This window comes from Pteropus alecto, unplaced genomic scaffold, assembly GCF_000325575.1.
Source record: "Pteropus alecto unplaced genomic scaffold, ASM32557v1 scaffold185, whole genome shotgun sequence".
Lineage (NCBI taxonomy): Eukaryota > Metazoa > Chordata > Mammalia > Chiroptera > Pteropodidae > Pteropus > Pteropus alecto.
Genome location: NW_006438088.1, coordinates 2,433,708 through 2,451,103, shown reverse-complemented (window position 1 = coordinate 2,451,103; position 17,396 = coordinate 2,433,708). Strand labels below are relative to the sequence as shown.

Here is a 17,396-nt window from a genome sequence, read left to right as displayed (position 1 = left end):
TATCCATCAGAATTCCCTTACCCATCCCTTTAATTTTTGATAGCTTTTATTTATTTTTAATTAAATTTATTGGAGTTACATTGATTAATACCATTATATAAATTTCAGGTGTACAACTTTATAATACAACATCTGTATAATCTATTGTGTGCTCATCACCTGAAGTCTAATCTCCTTCTGTCACCATATATTTGATTCCCTTGTCAGCTTTTAAAAAGCACAAAGTTACTGTTATCATTACTTGGAAATACTTTTTAGAATTTTACCAAAATGTTATATTGACTCATTTGTTTACCATTGCTCTTTGTATCCCATACTTTCATTCTGAATTCATTTTCTTATTTTCCTGAGGTAAATACTTCAGTAATTTTTTTTGGGGGGAGGCAAAACTCTGTTGTGGTAAACTCAGTTTTGAATGTTTTTATTTAACTTGAGATAAATGTTTCTATGTCACTGTTGAATAAGAGTTTGAGTCTTAATTTCAAGATTGACATTTATTTTACCCCAGCTTTGAAGATACCACTTCATTGCTTTATGGCATTTCCTGTTGCTGCCGATTTGTTTTTTTTTTTCTTTATTTTTAGGTAATTTGTCATTTCTTTATGTAGATAGATTTTCATCTTTATCATTGATGTACAATTCCATCTGATATATCTAGATGTAGATTTCTATCCTCCGATCTCCCATTTACTCATGGTTATTGCTTGATGTGCTTTTTCCAATTTGAAGACATGTGTTTCATCAATTCTGAACATTTTTTAGCAGTCATATCTTCAAATATTTTTCCCAACCCCCACCCACCCTATTTGAACCACTTTATCCCTCTAGGATTTCTATTAGGCACACATTGGAGTTTTTCAGTCAATCAACCCACATGTCTATTTCACATTTTCTATTTCTTTACCTACCTATGCAAACACTTGATTTTAAACATTCTACCTTCTAAATCACTGTTTCTCTTCTCTCTTCAGCTTTATCTAATCTTTCAACATCTGAAGTTTTCATTACTAAAATTTTCTAATGTCTCTATTGATATTAGTCTTAGTTTTTATTTGTTTGTTTAGTATCTTCCTGTTCTCATTGCAAAGCAGACCCTTCCCCTTTTATCTTTTTGGTAATTCTAAATATACTCATTTTAGATAACTTTTATGTTTCCTACATTATTTCTCTTTCTTTGGGTGTGATTCCTTTCTTTTGGGATATTTACTATTTCTCATGGTTTTAAGTTTCTTCTATTACTTCATATTGTTAGTTTTTTAGTATGTAGTTTGTAGATATTTAAAACTCATGCATACTTTTCTCTGCCATGTGGTTTGGATACCTTTCCAGGATGATTTGCTCTCTACCTATTGTTGACATCCAATTGACATACACTACTGAAAAGGACCGAATAGTAGTTACGCTATTGAAATACTTCCTCATCTGTTAGCAAAGAGCTGTTTTTTTTGAGCTCCCCCCAAAAATGTCACTCTCCCTTTGAACTCTGACCCATCTCTGAGAATCCCAGGACCTGTCCACAATTCAGTTACTTAAATGGTTAAGGGACCAGCAGATGATCTCTAGCACTCTGTTCCAATACTAGAGCAGAGTCCTTTCTGATTGCTGGGTGCATTTTTTATTACCCCTGCCTCCACTCAAGTCTTAACATTGGAAGGTTGGAGGCTTTTCTCCCATGTGAGAAGTGGTGAAGTGGTATCCGTGATACCACACCTGTGGTGCTAGAGGGCCACCCTTCATTGTCATTTTTTTCTCTTTTGGCCAGCTTATTTCCTCATAGAATCACAGGCAAGTGGCACCTGTCTGTTATACCATAAACTGTAGGGGGAGCTATACTAGCCTTAGTTCAGAGCTAGGGGCTCATGAGTAACTCTAGCCACTTGCTCATTCATGAAGCCTAGTTCTGGTCTCCTGACATTTACAAGGTAAATTAAACTTCTTTTTCAAAATAGACTTAAGAGACTTTTAAGCTTGGACTGCCACTGCTCAAATCCAATTTCTAGTACCTACTTGTGGATTACACTATTCCAGCCCCCAATCCACAATGACAGGTTCCTTCTGTAATTAGTCCATTGATTTTTAAAATTCAGATATAACTGACATATAACATATTAATTTCAACATGATTTGATATTTGATTATATTATGAAATAATCACCATGAAAGTAGTTAAAATTCATCATATCTAATTAGAATTTTTTTTCTTGTGACAAGAACTTTTAAGATCTACTCTCTCAGCAACTTTCAAATACACAGTACAGTATTATTAACTGCAATCACCTTGCTGTACATTAAATCCCCAAGAGTTATGTGTTTTACTGGAACTTTATACTTTTTGACCACCTTCACCCATCTTGCCCACCCCTCACTCTCTACCTCTGGCAACCATCCATTCATATTTTCAGTGGCTTTCAATCATAATCAATTCATTTCAACCATAAACTATACATACACACACCTATGTACACACATATATACATATATATACACACATATATGAAATCATCTTAACACCTTTGTATCTGCTGCTTACTTCATGTATCATTTTATGTCAAACTATTCTGTCTGACTTGACCAAGTTTTGTAAATTTGCTTCTTTTGTGTTTCTTTTCTTTTCCCCAGGAGTACTTTCACGTTTTGTATTTCTACTCTGAAAATCATCCCCTTGTCTGGCTACCTGAAATTTTTTTCTCCCTTCAAATATTGGTTTCCTTTGGAATATCATTTGACATTTAGAATATACAGATTTTATATTATGAACATTCACCACTAACTTTTTTTAAAAAATAAATTTATTTATTTAAATTAGTTTCAAGTATACAATACATTGGTTAGACATCTATAATGTTCATAAAACGATCCCCCCAATTGCAACCTCCCTCCCCTGGCCCTCCACTTAGCCATCGTATTAATGCTAACTACATTCCCTCTTTCATGCTCCCCATGCCCAACTATCAACTACTAATTTGTATTTCTTTAACCTTTCACCTCATTCTCCCAGCCTCCCAACCCCCTTCCTCTCTGTCCGTCACCAAATTGTCCACTATATTTGTGAATCTGTTTTTGATTAGTTTGTTCTTTTTGTTCCACATGTAAGTGAAATCATATGGTACCTATCTTTCTCTGTCTCACTTATTTCACTCAGCATAATAACCTCTAGGACCATCCATGTCATTGCAAATGGTAGGATTTCATTTTTTTTTTAATGACTAAGTAATATTCCATTGTATATATGAACCATACTTCTTTATCCAATCTTCTGTTGATGGGCATTTAGGTTGCTTCCATATCTTGGCTATTGTAAATTATGCTGCCATGAATATTGGAGTGCATAGATCTTTATGAATTATTGTTTTGGTTTTCTTTGGATAAATACCCAGAAGTGCAATTGCTGGGTCAAAATTACCACTAACTTTTATTAAGTTTTTTGAAAATAATAACTTTCCACAAATATATTTTGTATACAGATTTTTAGCCTTTCTTAAAAGAGACAATGACACTCTTATTTCAGTAGTGTAATTGGACTCACTGTGTGGAAGAGAGCATTCGCTATATATGTACGGAATATATGTATCTTTTATATAACTTGTCATTTTAATGGATCAATCATTTACTAGTAACTGGATATATTGCTATGTGACTATAAAGTAACTCTGTATATACTCTTGATTTTCGATGTGGCAGATTTGATTTCTTTACATGTTTGAATTTTCTAAAAGTTGGCAACGTTTATTTCCTAGTCTTACCAGTTCCTAAATCTTCAAAAGTTCTGGGCTACCTTTGGTTTTAAAGATTATTTTGTTCTCAGAATTGATGACACCAAGAATAATGTGCTTTGAATATTTAAAGGATATCAACTATGCTAGAGCAGTAGGTACACTCTGGCAGTGAACTTCAAAGGCACAATGTGCTGAAAGTTTCAACACTTGTACATGATCATTTTTAGTCTGCAGTATTGTCGACATTGAGCTGTTTTTGACCATTGTTTATATTGTGTGTGTAGCACTATAGGTGGGCTGTTGGACTGGTATAAGGTACCTCTAAATGAAAGTCTTTTTAAGTGATCTTCAATATAGATGGAAACAAATTTGACACGTTACCAGGAAAGTAGGCCAATTAGTGACAAAGCTTAACAGCTTAAGGGAGAGAGCCTGAACATAGATGTGGCAGAATAAACAGGAAGGAAAAACATAATCTCAGCAGGGCCCTTATTTTTTTTAAGAAATTAGATCTTCCTTTAAAAAAAACTTTAAAGATTTTGAGCTTCCCGAATGAAGTAATTTTATCATGGTTTTGATGGATAGAAAATCACCAACTTCGTTTTATCTGTAAAGTTGTACCAACACTCAATAAAACAGACATACTGTAATGTATTATTTTATACCTTGGTTTTTCTATTAATATTATAAAAAAATTTCCGCTATTCCCTGAAAACTATTCTAGTCATCCTTCTCTCATATTTTCTTACATGCTACTTAGGAACACTTTTTTACAATATATATCTTCCCAGACTTTCTTTTTCTATCGAGATTATGGATTAAGTTTTTTAAAAATAATAATGGTGCCCAGAAATGCCTAAGTTTGACTTTTATATCAATATTCCTCCTTATCGCATCTTATATGTTTATGAATGTCTTGCATCCGTCAGCAGTGACTAATGCTCAAAAATTTGTTTATGGAATAGGGTATTTTGGGTATTTCAGAATTTCAAACTCTAACGTGTGGAAGCTCTCTGACCACAGGTATGACTATATTGAAATATGTATTTAACATGACTGCTGACAAGAAGATTAAACTTAGGGCATGCAATTATCTTATATTTTACCTCAGAGAATTGAATTAAAACTAACCCACTTCCCTCCCTCTCTGTCTGTAGTCAGTATTTTTTTGGCAGCAACATACAAACGGCCGTTGAGCAGAAGAGGGGGAAATTCCCAATCTGGCCAGAATGGAGTGAAGCTGACATAAATGCAGAAAAGTGGGACGCGGGCAAAAGTGGAAAAGAAAAGGACAAAACGGGAAAAAGCCCTGTATTTGTAAGTAAGCTTTTGAACTCGTTGGGTTCCAATGAAAATGCTCATAGTTTTTAACGGCAACTCAAAGCTTGTGGAAATTGAGTGTAAATTTTCACCAGGAAGGTGGCTTGTGCAAATCCTCAGTGGAGCAACTGAGCACCAGCTCAAACCTGGTTATTACAGCGCTGCAAAGTGGTACCGTCTGGGAGAGAGCCTCGTTTCCCACCCCCAACCTCATTACACCTCAGCACTCATGGCTTGGAGAGCAGCAGTCTCTCTACTGGAGCCTTGTGATTACATTTCTATGGTATGTGGGCACAGTAGCTCTTAGCTATGATTTGCTACATTTGCATTTTACCGGGATTAACTGTTTTAAGCATCAAAATATAGCAGGTATCTTTGGAATTTTACAGAATCCACTTCTTTAGGTGTGCCATATCTGGCCCATGCAGAATTGTTTTCCCTCTATATCTAATTCACATTCTAAAGCAGTTTATTGTTTGTTTGTACTGTTTCTTCTGCAATCAAAATGCCACTCGATAATGAAGGTTTCATTAATTAAATATATCATTAACTTCAGTATTCTTCGAGTACTCCATGACCCTGAGAACAAACATGCATTGCTCTATAAATGTTTATTTATTAATTTTTATTAAGATTGAGTTGTTTTTTATTTTAATAAAACCATACAGAGGTAAAATACAATATATTTTTTACATAGCATTTTTTTGAAGACCCCGAAGGAAAAATTGAATTACCACCTTCATTGAAAATTTATTCCTGGAAACGTCCACAGGATTTTTTAATTAATCAGGTAAGAAACATTTTTATTATTAACAAAAATATGTATTCATGATGAGATATAATATGCTAGTAATGAAAATTTGCATTAAAAACAATTTAGGGTAATTTTTTCTTGAGGTATTCAGTAATAATAGGTAATTACATTTTGGTATTTAAATTAGAAATAAATGCTTATCAGTATAGTTGAATGTTTCTTCTACTGGCTTCCAAAAGAATATTGAAATTTTGTTTAGAGCCTCAAGTTTTCTTCTCTCCGTGACGTCAAATTATAGAGTAAAATGTTGTGAGAACTTATTCCTTAATTTCTGACAGACTTTCTCCTTTCTGCTTCTTAGCAGGAACTTTCGTGGCATGAAGGTCTGTTTAAGATAGTGTTTATTAGCATTGATTTCCCAGCCTGAGAGATTTGCACCTGAATCTCTCTATTCCAGGGATTGTTGAAGCATTTTCCAAGGGCTGCCTTTCTTTCTGGACCCCACGCCCAGCCTCTTGAATCAAATTGACTGAGACAACACCCCAGAAACCTTTATTTTAAATAGAGCTTAGGTACTTTTAAAACTTTAGACCCCCTGGATGTCTTCCTAATAGCTATGTTTGTTTGAATATGTTTGATGTTTCCAAGGGTTTAATTATCACTAATGACTTTTTTCCCCCTTCTTGATGCTGCTCTTATTATTTTCATTGACTGCATAGAAAACCCGTAGGTTAAATTAGTTACTAGTTAGCTAGCCAGACGGTTGTTGTAGTGGAGCTGATTCTTCCATACATTTTGGGAACCATTGAATCTCTGTTTCTGCACACAGTGATTTTATTCCTAGAAGTTTTAGACTTTATACGCACTACTACCAATGCAAGAAAATATAATTTATCCATCATATTTCACAATTACTGTTACTAGTTGAGAAAGTCAGAATCCTAAATTCAAAAATATTTATTAAAATGAGAAAATAAAAAGATGTAGCTCTGTTCATCAAAGCATTTATAGAATGTCTACTTGTAAGCTATTTTAAATAAAAGCAATCAAATATACATGATTCTTGTCTTTAAATTACTTATAATATTAGGTAACACTGACATAAAGAATATAAATTCTGTGATGTTAGTATAATGCGCTTAATATTAATGCATTATTAATAATATTCAGGCTCTGTTTAATATAAGTGCAATTTGCATTTCATGTGAATAAAGGACATGAATTCCATGAAATGGTAGTCTTATAAATTTGAATAAGCAAAAAAGTTTTATAAACCATCTTTCTTTTTAACATACTTTAGTTTTGAGAGATGCCCTTGTACTAAAAATAAATTCATTCATTGTTGTTGATGATACTTCCACCTATACTTCTCATAATACTGCCATCCATCTACCTCTGCTCCCCCTCTGCACTGACTCCTCTTGATTCATCTTGTTGCAATAGGGAGCAGAACAGCCAGAACTGAAAGCGTAGATAAGTAGGAAAGTCTTAGAATAGTGTTTTTCACATTTTAATGTCTAGGTCCATAGTGATAAATACTTTTTATATTGAGACTCGTTGAATATAGACATATATAAAGTTTAGACAAAAATTTTACAAAACAATAATGAACTTTCTATGTGAGATTTACTCTACTACATTCATAGATAGATGATAGATAGATAGATCTGACCTATTAAAATGATTTCATGAATCACTAATTGTAATCCACAATTTAAAAGCACCGTACAGTCTAGAAACGTACCCTAGAACACTCTTAAGCTAAAGATGCAGTCAGAGGACATTCTAAGTCAGAGACAAGCTAAGTTATTAAACAACGTAAAAGCCTGGTTTAAAAATATCATGGGCAGTTCTAACCAGGAAGGTTAACAAGCCTTGATGACAGAGTGAGTGATCAGATCTGTTTATTTCTGAGAATCAGATATTGGTGGCCCAGGCCCTTGAGTGTTGATTATATTGAACAGCTGTAAGATGTCTGAGGATTTACCCTGCCCCAGATGTAGGCATAGGATACAGAGATGCTAAAATACAATTGTAGAGACCTCCGTGTTAATATTTGTGTCTTTTACAAACTGTTAGTTTCTCCTTTCCTGCTGTCAGTGACTATTAAGTCTAACTCTTTAGGTACCCAATACTTATTTAATCTATAATTAATAAATTATAATTAATTATAATTAATATATTTTTAATTGGAAACTAATATGTGTAATTTTAAATTAATATATAATTACTACATAATCAATCCTAATGCACATAGGTACTTACTGAAAGGTATGGACATTTTAGAAGTATTGCATCATAATCAGTCAAATCAGAATAAATAAATATATGTATAAAACTATGTTACTATGTTTATAAGTTATGAACATAAGAGTCAATGTAGGCCTTATGGTAGTTTTAGGTAAATTTTTTTTAGAAATAAAAAAATTTATCGAGTTTCCAAGATATTAGTTGTATAGATGATTGAGAGCAATTGACAGCATTAATTTCCAAAAAAATATTTTTCACAAAACCATTTTATGTTAATTTAATATTTTAAATACATAATATTGATATGAATTATAATTAATTTTTTAAAAGTTACAAGTCATATTTTTCCATATGTTTATTTTTATTGGACTGAATATATGAAAGCAGCTTTACATATATACTAATTAAATAATGACTATCAAATTAATTTTTTTTAAATAACAGGATTTTAAATTGGACAAAAATTTTAAAAACTGTCACCGTTAATATTTTTCATCCAAGATGAAGATATTTTTCCAGTTACCAGATGTTAACTGTCAGTTTTAACTTGAATGGTGAATTTAAATTTCAAATCGCTATTTTAAACTCTCAATTTATGTGTATATGCATACTAAGTTTATCTGCATATATTAACATCTTATAACATTTTATTTGTATGTTAAAATATTATATTTTATAGACATTATATTATTAAATTAATATCACCTACAGCTGAAACAGAGTTACCTTATGGGATAATGTGTTTATTTTATATTCTTCCAATTTCTTTGGTTGTGAGAAATGAAATCAGGTTTGGTCTGTTTATAGCACATAGGCTACAGTTCTTTTATTTTTTCTAAGGACTAATATCTATTTTTTTTTTAATTTTAGGTTCCAGTAGTTGTGAAAAATGAAATCCTGTTTGACTTGTTTTCGGCAAATGAACATTTACTCTGCAGTGAGGTATGTAGGGAAGTATGCAATAAAACCTCATTGCAAAATGCCTTCCAGACCTGTTTAAACAATTCCCAGTTTCATTCCTCCCTTACTCACCTTTAATTTTGGTGTAACTGAGCATTTAATACGCCAGACATTCAAAGTGGAAGCGAAACCTCCTTGAGTTTAGTGCACAAAAATGGTGGGGAAATGTTACTGTAAGCACTGCTTGTGCCCCTATTCTTCTTCCCAGGGTAGCGTTCTCAGAACCTAGGCATTTCTCCTCCAAATCCACGTGCCAAGAGTTAGGTGTTATATTATTTGATTTGCTAATCTGGGGGAAATAACATATTTTCAGTCCCGCGGTCCCACTTCCTGTGGGGGCGCACCTCCCTTCCCCTGGTTTTGTCCATAAGCGGACCTGTTCCACTCCCCTAAGGTAGTTCTATCAGAAACAGGGGCTGTTCGCTTATTTTCTCCAAAGGCCCAGTCAGAGAAGAGGGGCACGGTCATCATTGATTCAAACATTTCGTCTTTCTTGTGTTTAATATCTTGACCAATATTAAAATAAAAAACATTTACTTCTTCAACCAGGTTGTACTGATTAGCCCAAGTTGTTTTATATCATATGTTTTATATGCTTATTCATGAATCCTAAACATACATAGACTTTAGCTTTTCTATTTTTCAAGGAAGAAAAATATACAATATTCTATAGTAAAATTTTCTGATTTAGACAGACTATTCGATTTGCCTTTTTCAGTTTAACCTACCTTTAAGAAATTTCCTAGATAATACAAATTAAGAAAAACATAAATCTTATGAGGTCAGTGTCAAGTGCATAATCTCTGTACATGCCAGGCAGTAATATACGAGGTGAATATTTCAGAAAAAATACTATGGAGGGTGGTAATGGCTTTCCTTAACACCCACTGTGACCCAGAGATTTCTTGTGCATTGTTTCTATTACTCATGAAAGTGCTGAAAAATAGATAGTTTAATCTACATTTAACAGATAAAAAAAAACAAAAACAAAAAACAAAAAACTACTATTTAGGCTGAAGTGACTTGCCCAAGAACAGAAGGATCTAAAGGAGGATTCGAATCCTGGTCTCTATTTCTACTCTGAAGCTTAGCTCCCACTGTCCCTGGCTGCCAGTTAAAAACCCGCAAGTGGGAGTTCTACTTGGAATACTTCTGCGCCTGCAGAAATGCACATGGTACATGAGTTTACAGTGTATTTAAGTGTGTGTTTAATTTTAACTTTTTTCTCAGGTCTCTTTCCTTGTGTAACTGATCCTATTGACATGAAAGAGATCATTTCCTTCTCAAACTTCTGAACATTTACAGAAGAATAGTGCAGACTTATAAAGAGTAAATTCCAGAATAAAATCATCTTTATTCTCAGAAGCATTCAGTCTTTCTCCCTCGCTTTCTCCCTCACACACACAGAGCTGAAATGAAGGTCAATGTTAATTGGAGGTCATTGACAGTTTACTCTGGAATACAGCTCTTAGCTAAGAGTGTGTTTAATATTCTACTTCTTAAGCCTGTAATATAACAATACTTCCTCAAAACAAAAGCAAGATTTGTGACTATATTCTGCAGGTCAGAAATCAGAACATGCAACACATTACATGTAAAATTTAATCTACTATTGAAGTAGATTTTCAGCTGATTCCCTCCCCCCCTTTATTACAGCACCAACAACGGAAAAATAACTAATTGACACTAATGGTTTTTGTCTCCAGCTGATGAGATGGATTATCAGCGAAATCTATGCAGTGTGGAGGATATTCAACGGGAGCATTCTGAGCACTTATCTTAAAGGGACTTCAGGGGAAGTTCCTCTTCTTGCCTGGAAGCCCTGGGAACACATATACTCTCTGTGCAAGGCTGTGAAGGGTCACATGCCTCTGTTCAACAGCTATGGAAAATATGTCGTGAAACTTTACTGGATGGTAAGTTCACATTCATGTGCATTTGTCTTTAATATTGAAATATATTTGCCTTACGTGCTATTACCTAGGCAAATACAAAATGATGCAATTTATGCAGGATAGTAATTGTGTAGCTACTGGGGCGAAATGTCCTGCATGTGTAATTTTGAGTTGATAAGAAACACAGTTGTTTCTGTTGTGATACCAGTCCCCTGTGCTTTTTAAACTGGTGCTGCCCAGACCTCAAAGAGGTGGCCTTCTGCCGCCTTTGCCCTCTCAGGTATGTGGGCTGTGCAGGCAGGTGGCACAGGCCTCTCTCGCCCATTCCTCTGTGATGTATCAGGGTCATGGGCAGGAGGGTGTGTGCTTCAGGATGGCCTGCTCCTTATATCCCGGCATTTGCTGCTGCCAAGGAGCCTGATCTCATCCTTTTTGTTATTGTTGTTCTAAACCCCCTAAGATGTATTTTCATGTTAACAAATCTTACTCTGACACATAATGTTTTTACCTCTGCCCCAAAAGAAGCAAATGAGACAGTAGGAAGTACAAATAGAGAATTAAAACCCCCTCAGTTAATATGGCAAAGTAGACACACCACATTTAGCAATGCTAGATTATATTAAACACCTTTGAGTTTCTAATGGTGAGATACTCTTTCTAAAGGCCCAGAGTCACAGGCAGGACCAGCTACATAATTTCACACCCCCTCATTAGAAAATTATTAGGAATTTCAAGACAGTGATAGCAGTATTTTAAATCAAGCATAGGCTCCTTCTGAGCATGGGGTCGTGCAACTGGTCCTAGTCACTAAGAAAGAATATTCTTGAATGTCTGAAGAAGTGGAAAAAGTATGAAAAGTTAACTGTTTCATTCTACATGGCTCAGAACATGACTTTTTCCTTAATGAGCCCTAGCCATCTATCTTCCTCAGATGGGGAATGTTGAAAACCAATGAGAAGAATTGATGAGATCATTATAGTGGGAAGGTAAAGATAAAGAAGGTGATGTTAGTCTCTGATATCCAAAATAGGGTTTGGGTTTTTTTTTGTTTTTGTTTTTTGATATTCACAACAAGACAATAGACCTTGAAAGTCATAATGTTGTTAAAAGAGAAAATAACTTCCTGAATTCCTTTATTTTCTTTATTTATCAACCAGGAGACATATTTGGCAGACTAGACCTTAGAGTTTTAAATGTGTGCAGAGGAGTGATAGGGAGGATATGGCGTTAAGAGTGGACACACAGTGGACAAGATTGAGGGATTGTAGGAAATGTAAACATGGGAATAGTGAAGAGGTCAAATGCTTGCATATTTGGCCCCCATTTCTGCAAATATGTCTAAACTTGAGGTGTGGTGGAGTTCAAAATTATTAAGAATTTCAAAACAGCATTAGCCAAACATTAAAACAATCCTGTTAGTTTCTCTCCCCACCCCCAACCCCTTTCTGCTTTCTTCTTTCCTTTTCAAATTTACTTCTAGATGGAGGTCAACATTTATTACTGCTACATTCCATTTTGCAAAGAAAATGTGGTTTGTTTCTCTCTTTAACTGTACTGATTCCTCACAAGCCCAAATCTACTGGAATTCAGAAAATTAAAAAAAAAAAAGTGTTTAGTTCAGTTTGGAAATCTCAGTCTGATCCACTCGTTTAACCTGTCTCTTTAGATAACGTAGCTCTTGAGGGAAAAGGCCAGGCAAGCGGCAGCCAGAAAGCCTGAACTGCATGTCCAGTGGCTTCTTCTGTTTCTTCATTGGTTTCATCCAAGAAATGGCTTGTGGGGGTTGCTAGCAGACTATTGAGAAGAGATACAACTGGTTCCATATGAATTACTTTGGTAGGCAACTTGCTGGCATTCATTTCTGAAGTGCATGGTCATAGTCTTGTTCACTGAGACTGAGAGAAAGCTTTGCTGGCCCTTAGCATTTCTTGATCCATTGTTGGGCTATGCGAGGCCTTCAGGGTCCCTTGCACACTCAAAGGCAAAGGGACCACTTCCCTCAAGATAATAGAAAACATGTCACTGACAAATACATGTGAAGATAAAATGCGGTAATTAAGTAAAAAGAACCTCACAAAGGCCCTGACAAATAGTAGATTCTCAACACTATTAGATTCCTTTTTTCTTTCCTTTCTTTTTTCCTTCCTTCTTCCTTTCCCACTGCTACCTCCTACTATAGATGCCAAAGAGACAGATTCTTCTTCCTGGCTCTTGGTAGAAAAGGAGGTTTAAAGCCCATAATCAGCTTAGCAGCTCATCACTTGCTCAGCAATGGTTCTCGAGCGAGGAAGTGAGGTTGGAGGGAATATACAGTGGTTACTGGCAACACTCTGCCCACTTCTGCAATATGGCTTGCTGTGGTTCCTTTGCCCAAGCTTGCTTACTTCCCGTGCCATGTTGATGCTCAGTCCTCTCGTCTACCATCAAATCATATATGCCTGTCGACTTCTTAAATTGCCTTTATTTGCCTACTTATAAAACAGGTTATTCAAACTTTTGTTATGGAATAGTAAGTATTCTTTTATATATTGTAGATAATAATAAAAGAAGCACTTTTAAAATCTATCTTTTAACTTTGCGTCTTCTAGCCGACTGAGACTTGTAATTATATGTAGTCGATTATGTTATTGTTTTTCTTAACAGAGTCTAGGACATTTTTTGTTTAAAGTAAGATATCACTATCTCAAGAATATGAAAAAAATTTCCTCTTAATTTTATCTCATATTTCTTGGGCTTTTTTGTTTGTTTGTTTGTTTTAAATGTTTGGGCCTTAAATTTGTTTTATCTACTATGAGAAATAAAGAACTGCTTTATGGTATTTCAAAATCTCAGCTAGTTGCCCCAGCATTACATATTGAATGTTCTACATTTTACCCATGATTTTAAAAACCAATTTTATCATACACTAAATATTCAATATGGAATTGTATTTGTTTCTGGACTCTATTTTCTTCCACTACTTTATATTCTATTAAAATATTTTCAGGAAAAAATCTTCCTAATACTGCATTGTTTCAATGTTTTCTTGGCATATGTTTTTTAAATATTTTAAAATATTTTTACTGCTATTTATATTGAACACTTATTTATAATTATTTATCCTTTATATATAAAAGGGATCAGGCCTTATCATTTTTTTCCCTACTATAGCTTCCCTCTCTTGAGTATTTTATTTTGATTCATCTTTCATTCAGATGGATTTTGTGTTCCAAAATTTTACTCACTTAGAATATATATGTGTGTCATAATTTGGTTAACTTTGAAAATTGAGGTCTATTTTCTTTACATATGGTTACTGTAAGACTGATAATTTGGTTACCTATGAAATACTGGGATAGTAAATGCCTGATAATTTTCCGGTTTTAGTGTTAAGTACAGTTATTCGGGGGTCTTACTCTCCACGCTCTCTGAAACGCCGGCCCTCCCTCTCTGCTGTCTCTGCTTCCTTCTTCTCCATAGCATTGAGCGTGGAGCATCCAGCACCTCATACACTTAGCATATTCATTAGTATATGCGAAAATATACAAGAAGCCATTAACCTCTAGATGCTTTCTTTTCCCAGGACTTTGCTTAAAAATATATTTCTTATACTCATGCGTTGGTCCAATTTACAGTGATTTTCATAAGGTAAATACACAAGCCAGATTACAATATTCTCCTGCTAGTCCTCCTCCACTTTAATCCAATTCTTTAAAATTGGAATTGTGGTCTTCAAAAGGACATAGAATATTGATAACGATGGCAATAAATAGATAACTAAGTGCAATATTTAAAGGGCAGAAAACAAGAACTTTGCTGTCTCAGAGACTGTATCCAGGGGATAGAGAGATGGCGGCCTGGTTTTCTGGTTGGTAGGAATATGTACTGTTTGGGCTAGGGGCAGAAATTTCTATTTCGTTCTACCTAATTCCCAGGTGGTACTGCTGAGTTGACATCTGTGTATGTGTCACGTATAGTAAAAAATCAGAGTAAATTCTTTCTGACACATCCTGTGCCCTACATGTATATTCCTTCCTCTGTCACATCTTGTACACCATGAGTCTCTTCCTCATTGTTTATTTTTCTTCAATTTATTGACGCTTTTTTACCTTTTTCTGACTGGACATTAATTTTCCTCTCTGCCTTATTACATATATTCTTCTCCCCCTTTCCTGTTGTCCCTGAAGCATTTATCTTAATCACTTCTTCAAGGCAGACCAGCCTCTCAGAGCCTCTCTACATTTTGCTAATTTCATATTGACAGACATTAGGTTGTGACCAGTGTTGTATGAATACAACAATAATGTAAAATAACATCTTTGTGTATATATTTTTGTCCACTTGCATGACTATTTTTTCTAGGATTTCTACAATGTGTACTTAATTTTTCTGTCAAAATATATGCAAATTTTGATAAGTATATTTAGGTTACTCTTGTATTTTAATTTGTAATTTGTATTTGATATAATTGGGATTTAAGTCTGTCATTTTATCGTTTACTCTGTTACTTCTGTTATTTTTTTGTATGTTTCCCTTTTCCTGTCCTGTGAGTTTCTTGAACATTTCTTAGGATTCTGTTTTGGTTTATCGTCTATTAGGAAAGACAGAAAAAGACATATGACCACTAAATAAGGCAATGTAAGTTCAGAGTTACACATGTTATACAAAGAAAATGTTTTTCTTCCTATTTCTCCTATCTAGCTGGGGAAAATATTAGTCTTCCTTGACTCCAGTTCAAATGTCACCTTCTTGTGAAGACATTAGCAAAATTAGTTACATTTTCTTTTCTAGTCCTAGAGCACTTTGAACATACTGTGTTTTATATTGTTTGCATATATTCCTCCCTTACTGAACTATAAAAATTTAATGGTATAGGCCCTGTCTTATGTCAGTTTTTGAATTCACAATTCTTCTATCACTGCTAAAAATATTTCTTGGGCAAAGAAATGAATTTATAATAAAATTTCACATGTAAAACCAAAGTTTGAAAAAATCTTTGTGTTCACAAACATTAATGTTATCATTTGTGTCAAGCTTTTAATTATGAAGTGATATGCATATAGGTAAATATATAATGATTTTATTAGATAAAGAATTAACTTCCTGTTAAAAGAAAATTAGATATTTAATTAGAAGTAGGAATAATATGGTCATTGGAAGCGTAAGATCACTGAGCCTATCAGGATAAATAATAATTACTAAAGTTATATTTGGAGAATTTTCATTATGATATTGTTATTTAATTATGCCCAAACTTATCTATGGTTGTATAATGTTTTGGCTCTGCTATTTGAAGCACTTTAATTTGCTGCATTATGTAAGATGGTGTACCCAAGAATGTGCTTATAAGACCTCGTAAGTAAGGATTCTCATTTATATCCTTGTTTGGATGTGCTGTAATGACATTAAATAAAATAATAAGCCAAAATTCTCAGCCAGAGTGGTATTGAAACCCAGTATGTCAGTCTTTAGATATGAGAAGTTAAAATAAAATATAAAACAGCAGTTGTACAGAAAATGTATGAAAAGGAAAACAATATAAATTATTAATAGTATATTTTTCTCGTTTTTAGGGTTGCTGGAGAAAGATAACCATTGATGACTTTCTGCCTTTTGATGAAGATAACAATCTATTGCTTCCATCTACGACTTGTGAATTTGAACTCTGGCCAATGCTTTTGTCTAAAGCTATCATTAAGCTGGCAAACGTTGAGTACGTAGAATATGGAATTATCACTCGCTTGTATAAAAACAAAAAAGGCGAACTACAGTAAAAACAACTATATCACATCTATATATCCTATAGCTTTATTTTAAAAGCTTTCTTTCCAAACAATATCAACTTTCTGATATAAAAATGAATATACCAAAACCACTAATTTGAAGTATTGGGTTAGCCAGCAATAAGATAATATTCTCCCTAGTAAAAGTACTCAAAGAACTGTTCTGTAGCCAGTGTTCTCTGACAATGAATGGAAAGTCAATCTTAGAAAATGTTTCTGCTTAATGAGAGAAAGAAGCTGTTTTATAGGGAAACATCTAAATACTGAATAATATATACCGTAATCCAGTTAAAGGTTTAGGTTCTGTATATGCAACAATAATTTACTAATCTTGAAAAACCCGAACTGTTCTGAAGCATGTCAATGTGCTCTTCATGCTTTTGGTGAAAATGATTCATTTTTCCTCAATATTCTTGTGAAATCTGCTTGTATCTTATATTCCTTCATGGCTTGTGGTCATTCCATCTTGGCCCTAGCAATGCAAAAAAGCTTAGATGCTTGAGTTGCAAAATACATGGCAACTCTGTGTCTTTGCTTGATGGAAGAATGCTCACATACACTGCACCGGCTTGAATCTGACACTCTATCCCACCCCTGCAGTGTGCCCATAGTATTCGTGTTCAATAGAACACACCCACATGCTTTAACAAGACCACATCAGCCATTTGCTCAAAGCTCAGCCCCCCCCCCCCCACCCCCGCCCCTTCTGTGAACAGCGGTGTCTGTCAGAGCCAGTCTG

At 34.3% G+C, this 17,396-nt stretch overlaps 1 protein-coding gene across 1 annotated transcript in view; it reads left to right on the top strand.

Moving 5' to 3' along the window:
• ADGB (androglobin) overlaps nucleotides 1-17,396 on the top strand; it is a 139,700-nt gene that overhangs the window by 15,345 nt on the left and 106,959 nt on the right. Inside the window, 5 exon segments of the mRNA XM_006915339.2 lie at nucleotides 4,874-5,033; nucleotides 5,734-5,826; nucleotides 8,911-8,982; nucleotides 10,707-10,916; nucleotides 16,448-16,587. Of these exon segments, the coding sequence (XP_006915401.1) occupies nucleotides 4,874-5,033; nucleotides 5,734-5,826; nucleotides 8,911-8,982; nucleotides 10,707-10,916; nucleotides 16,448-16,587 (675 nt within the window).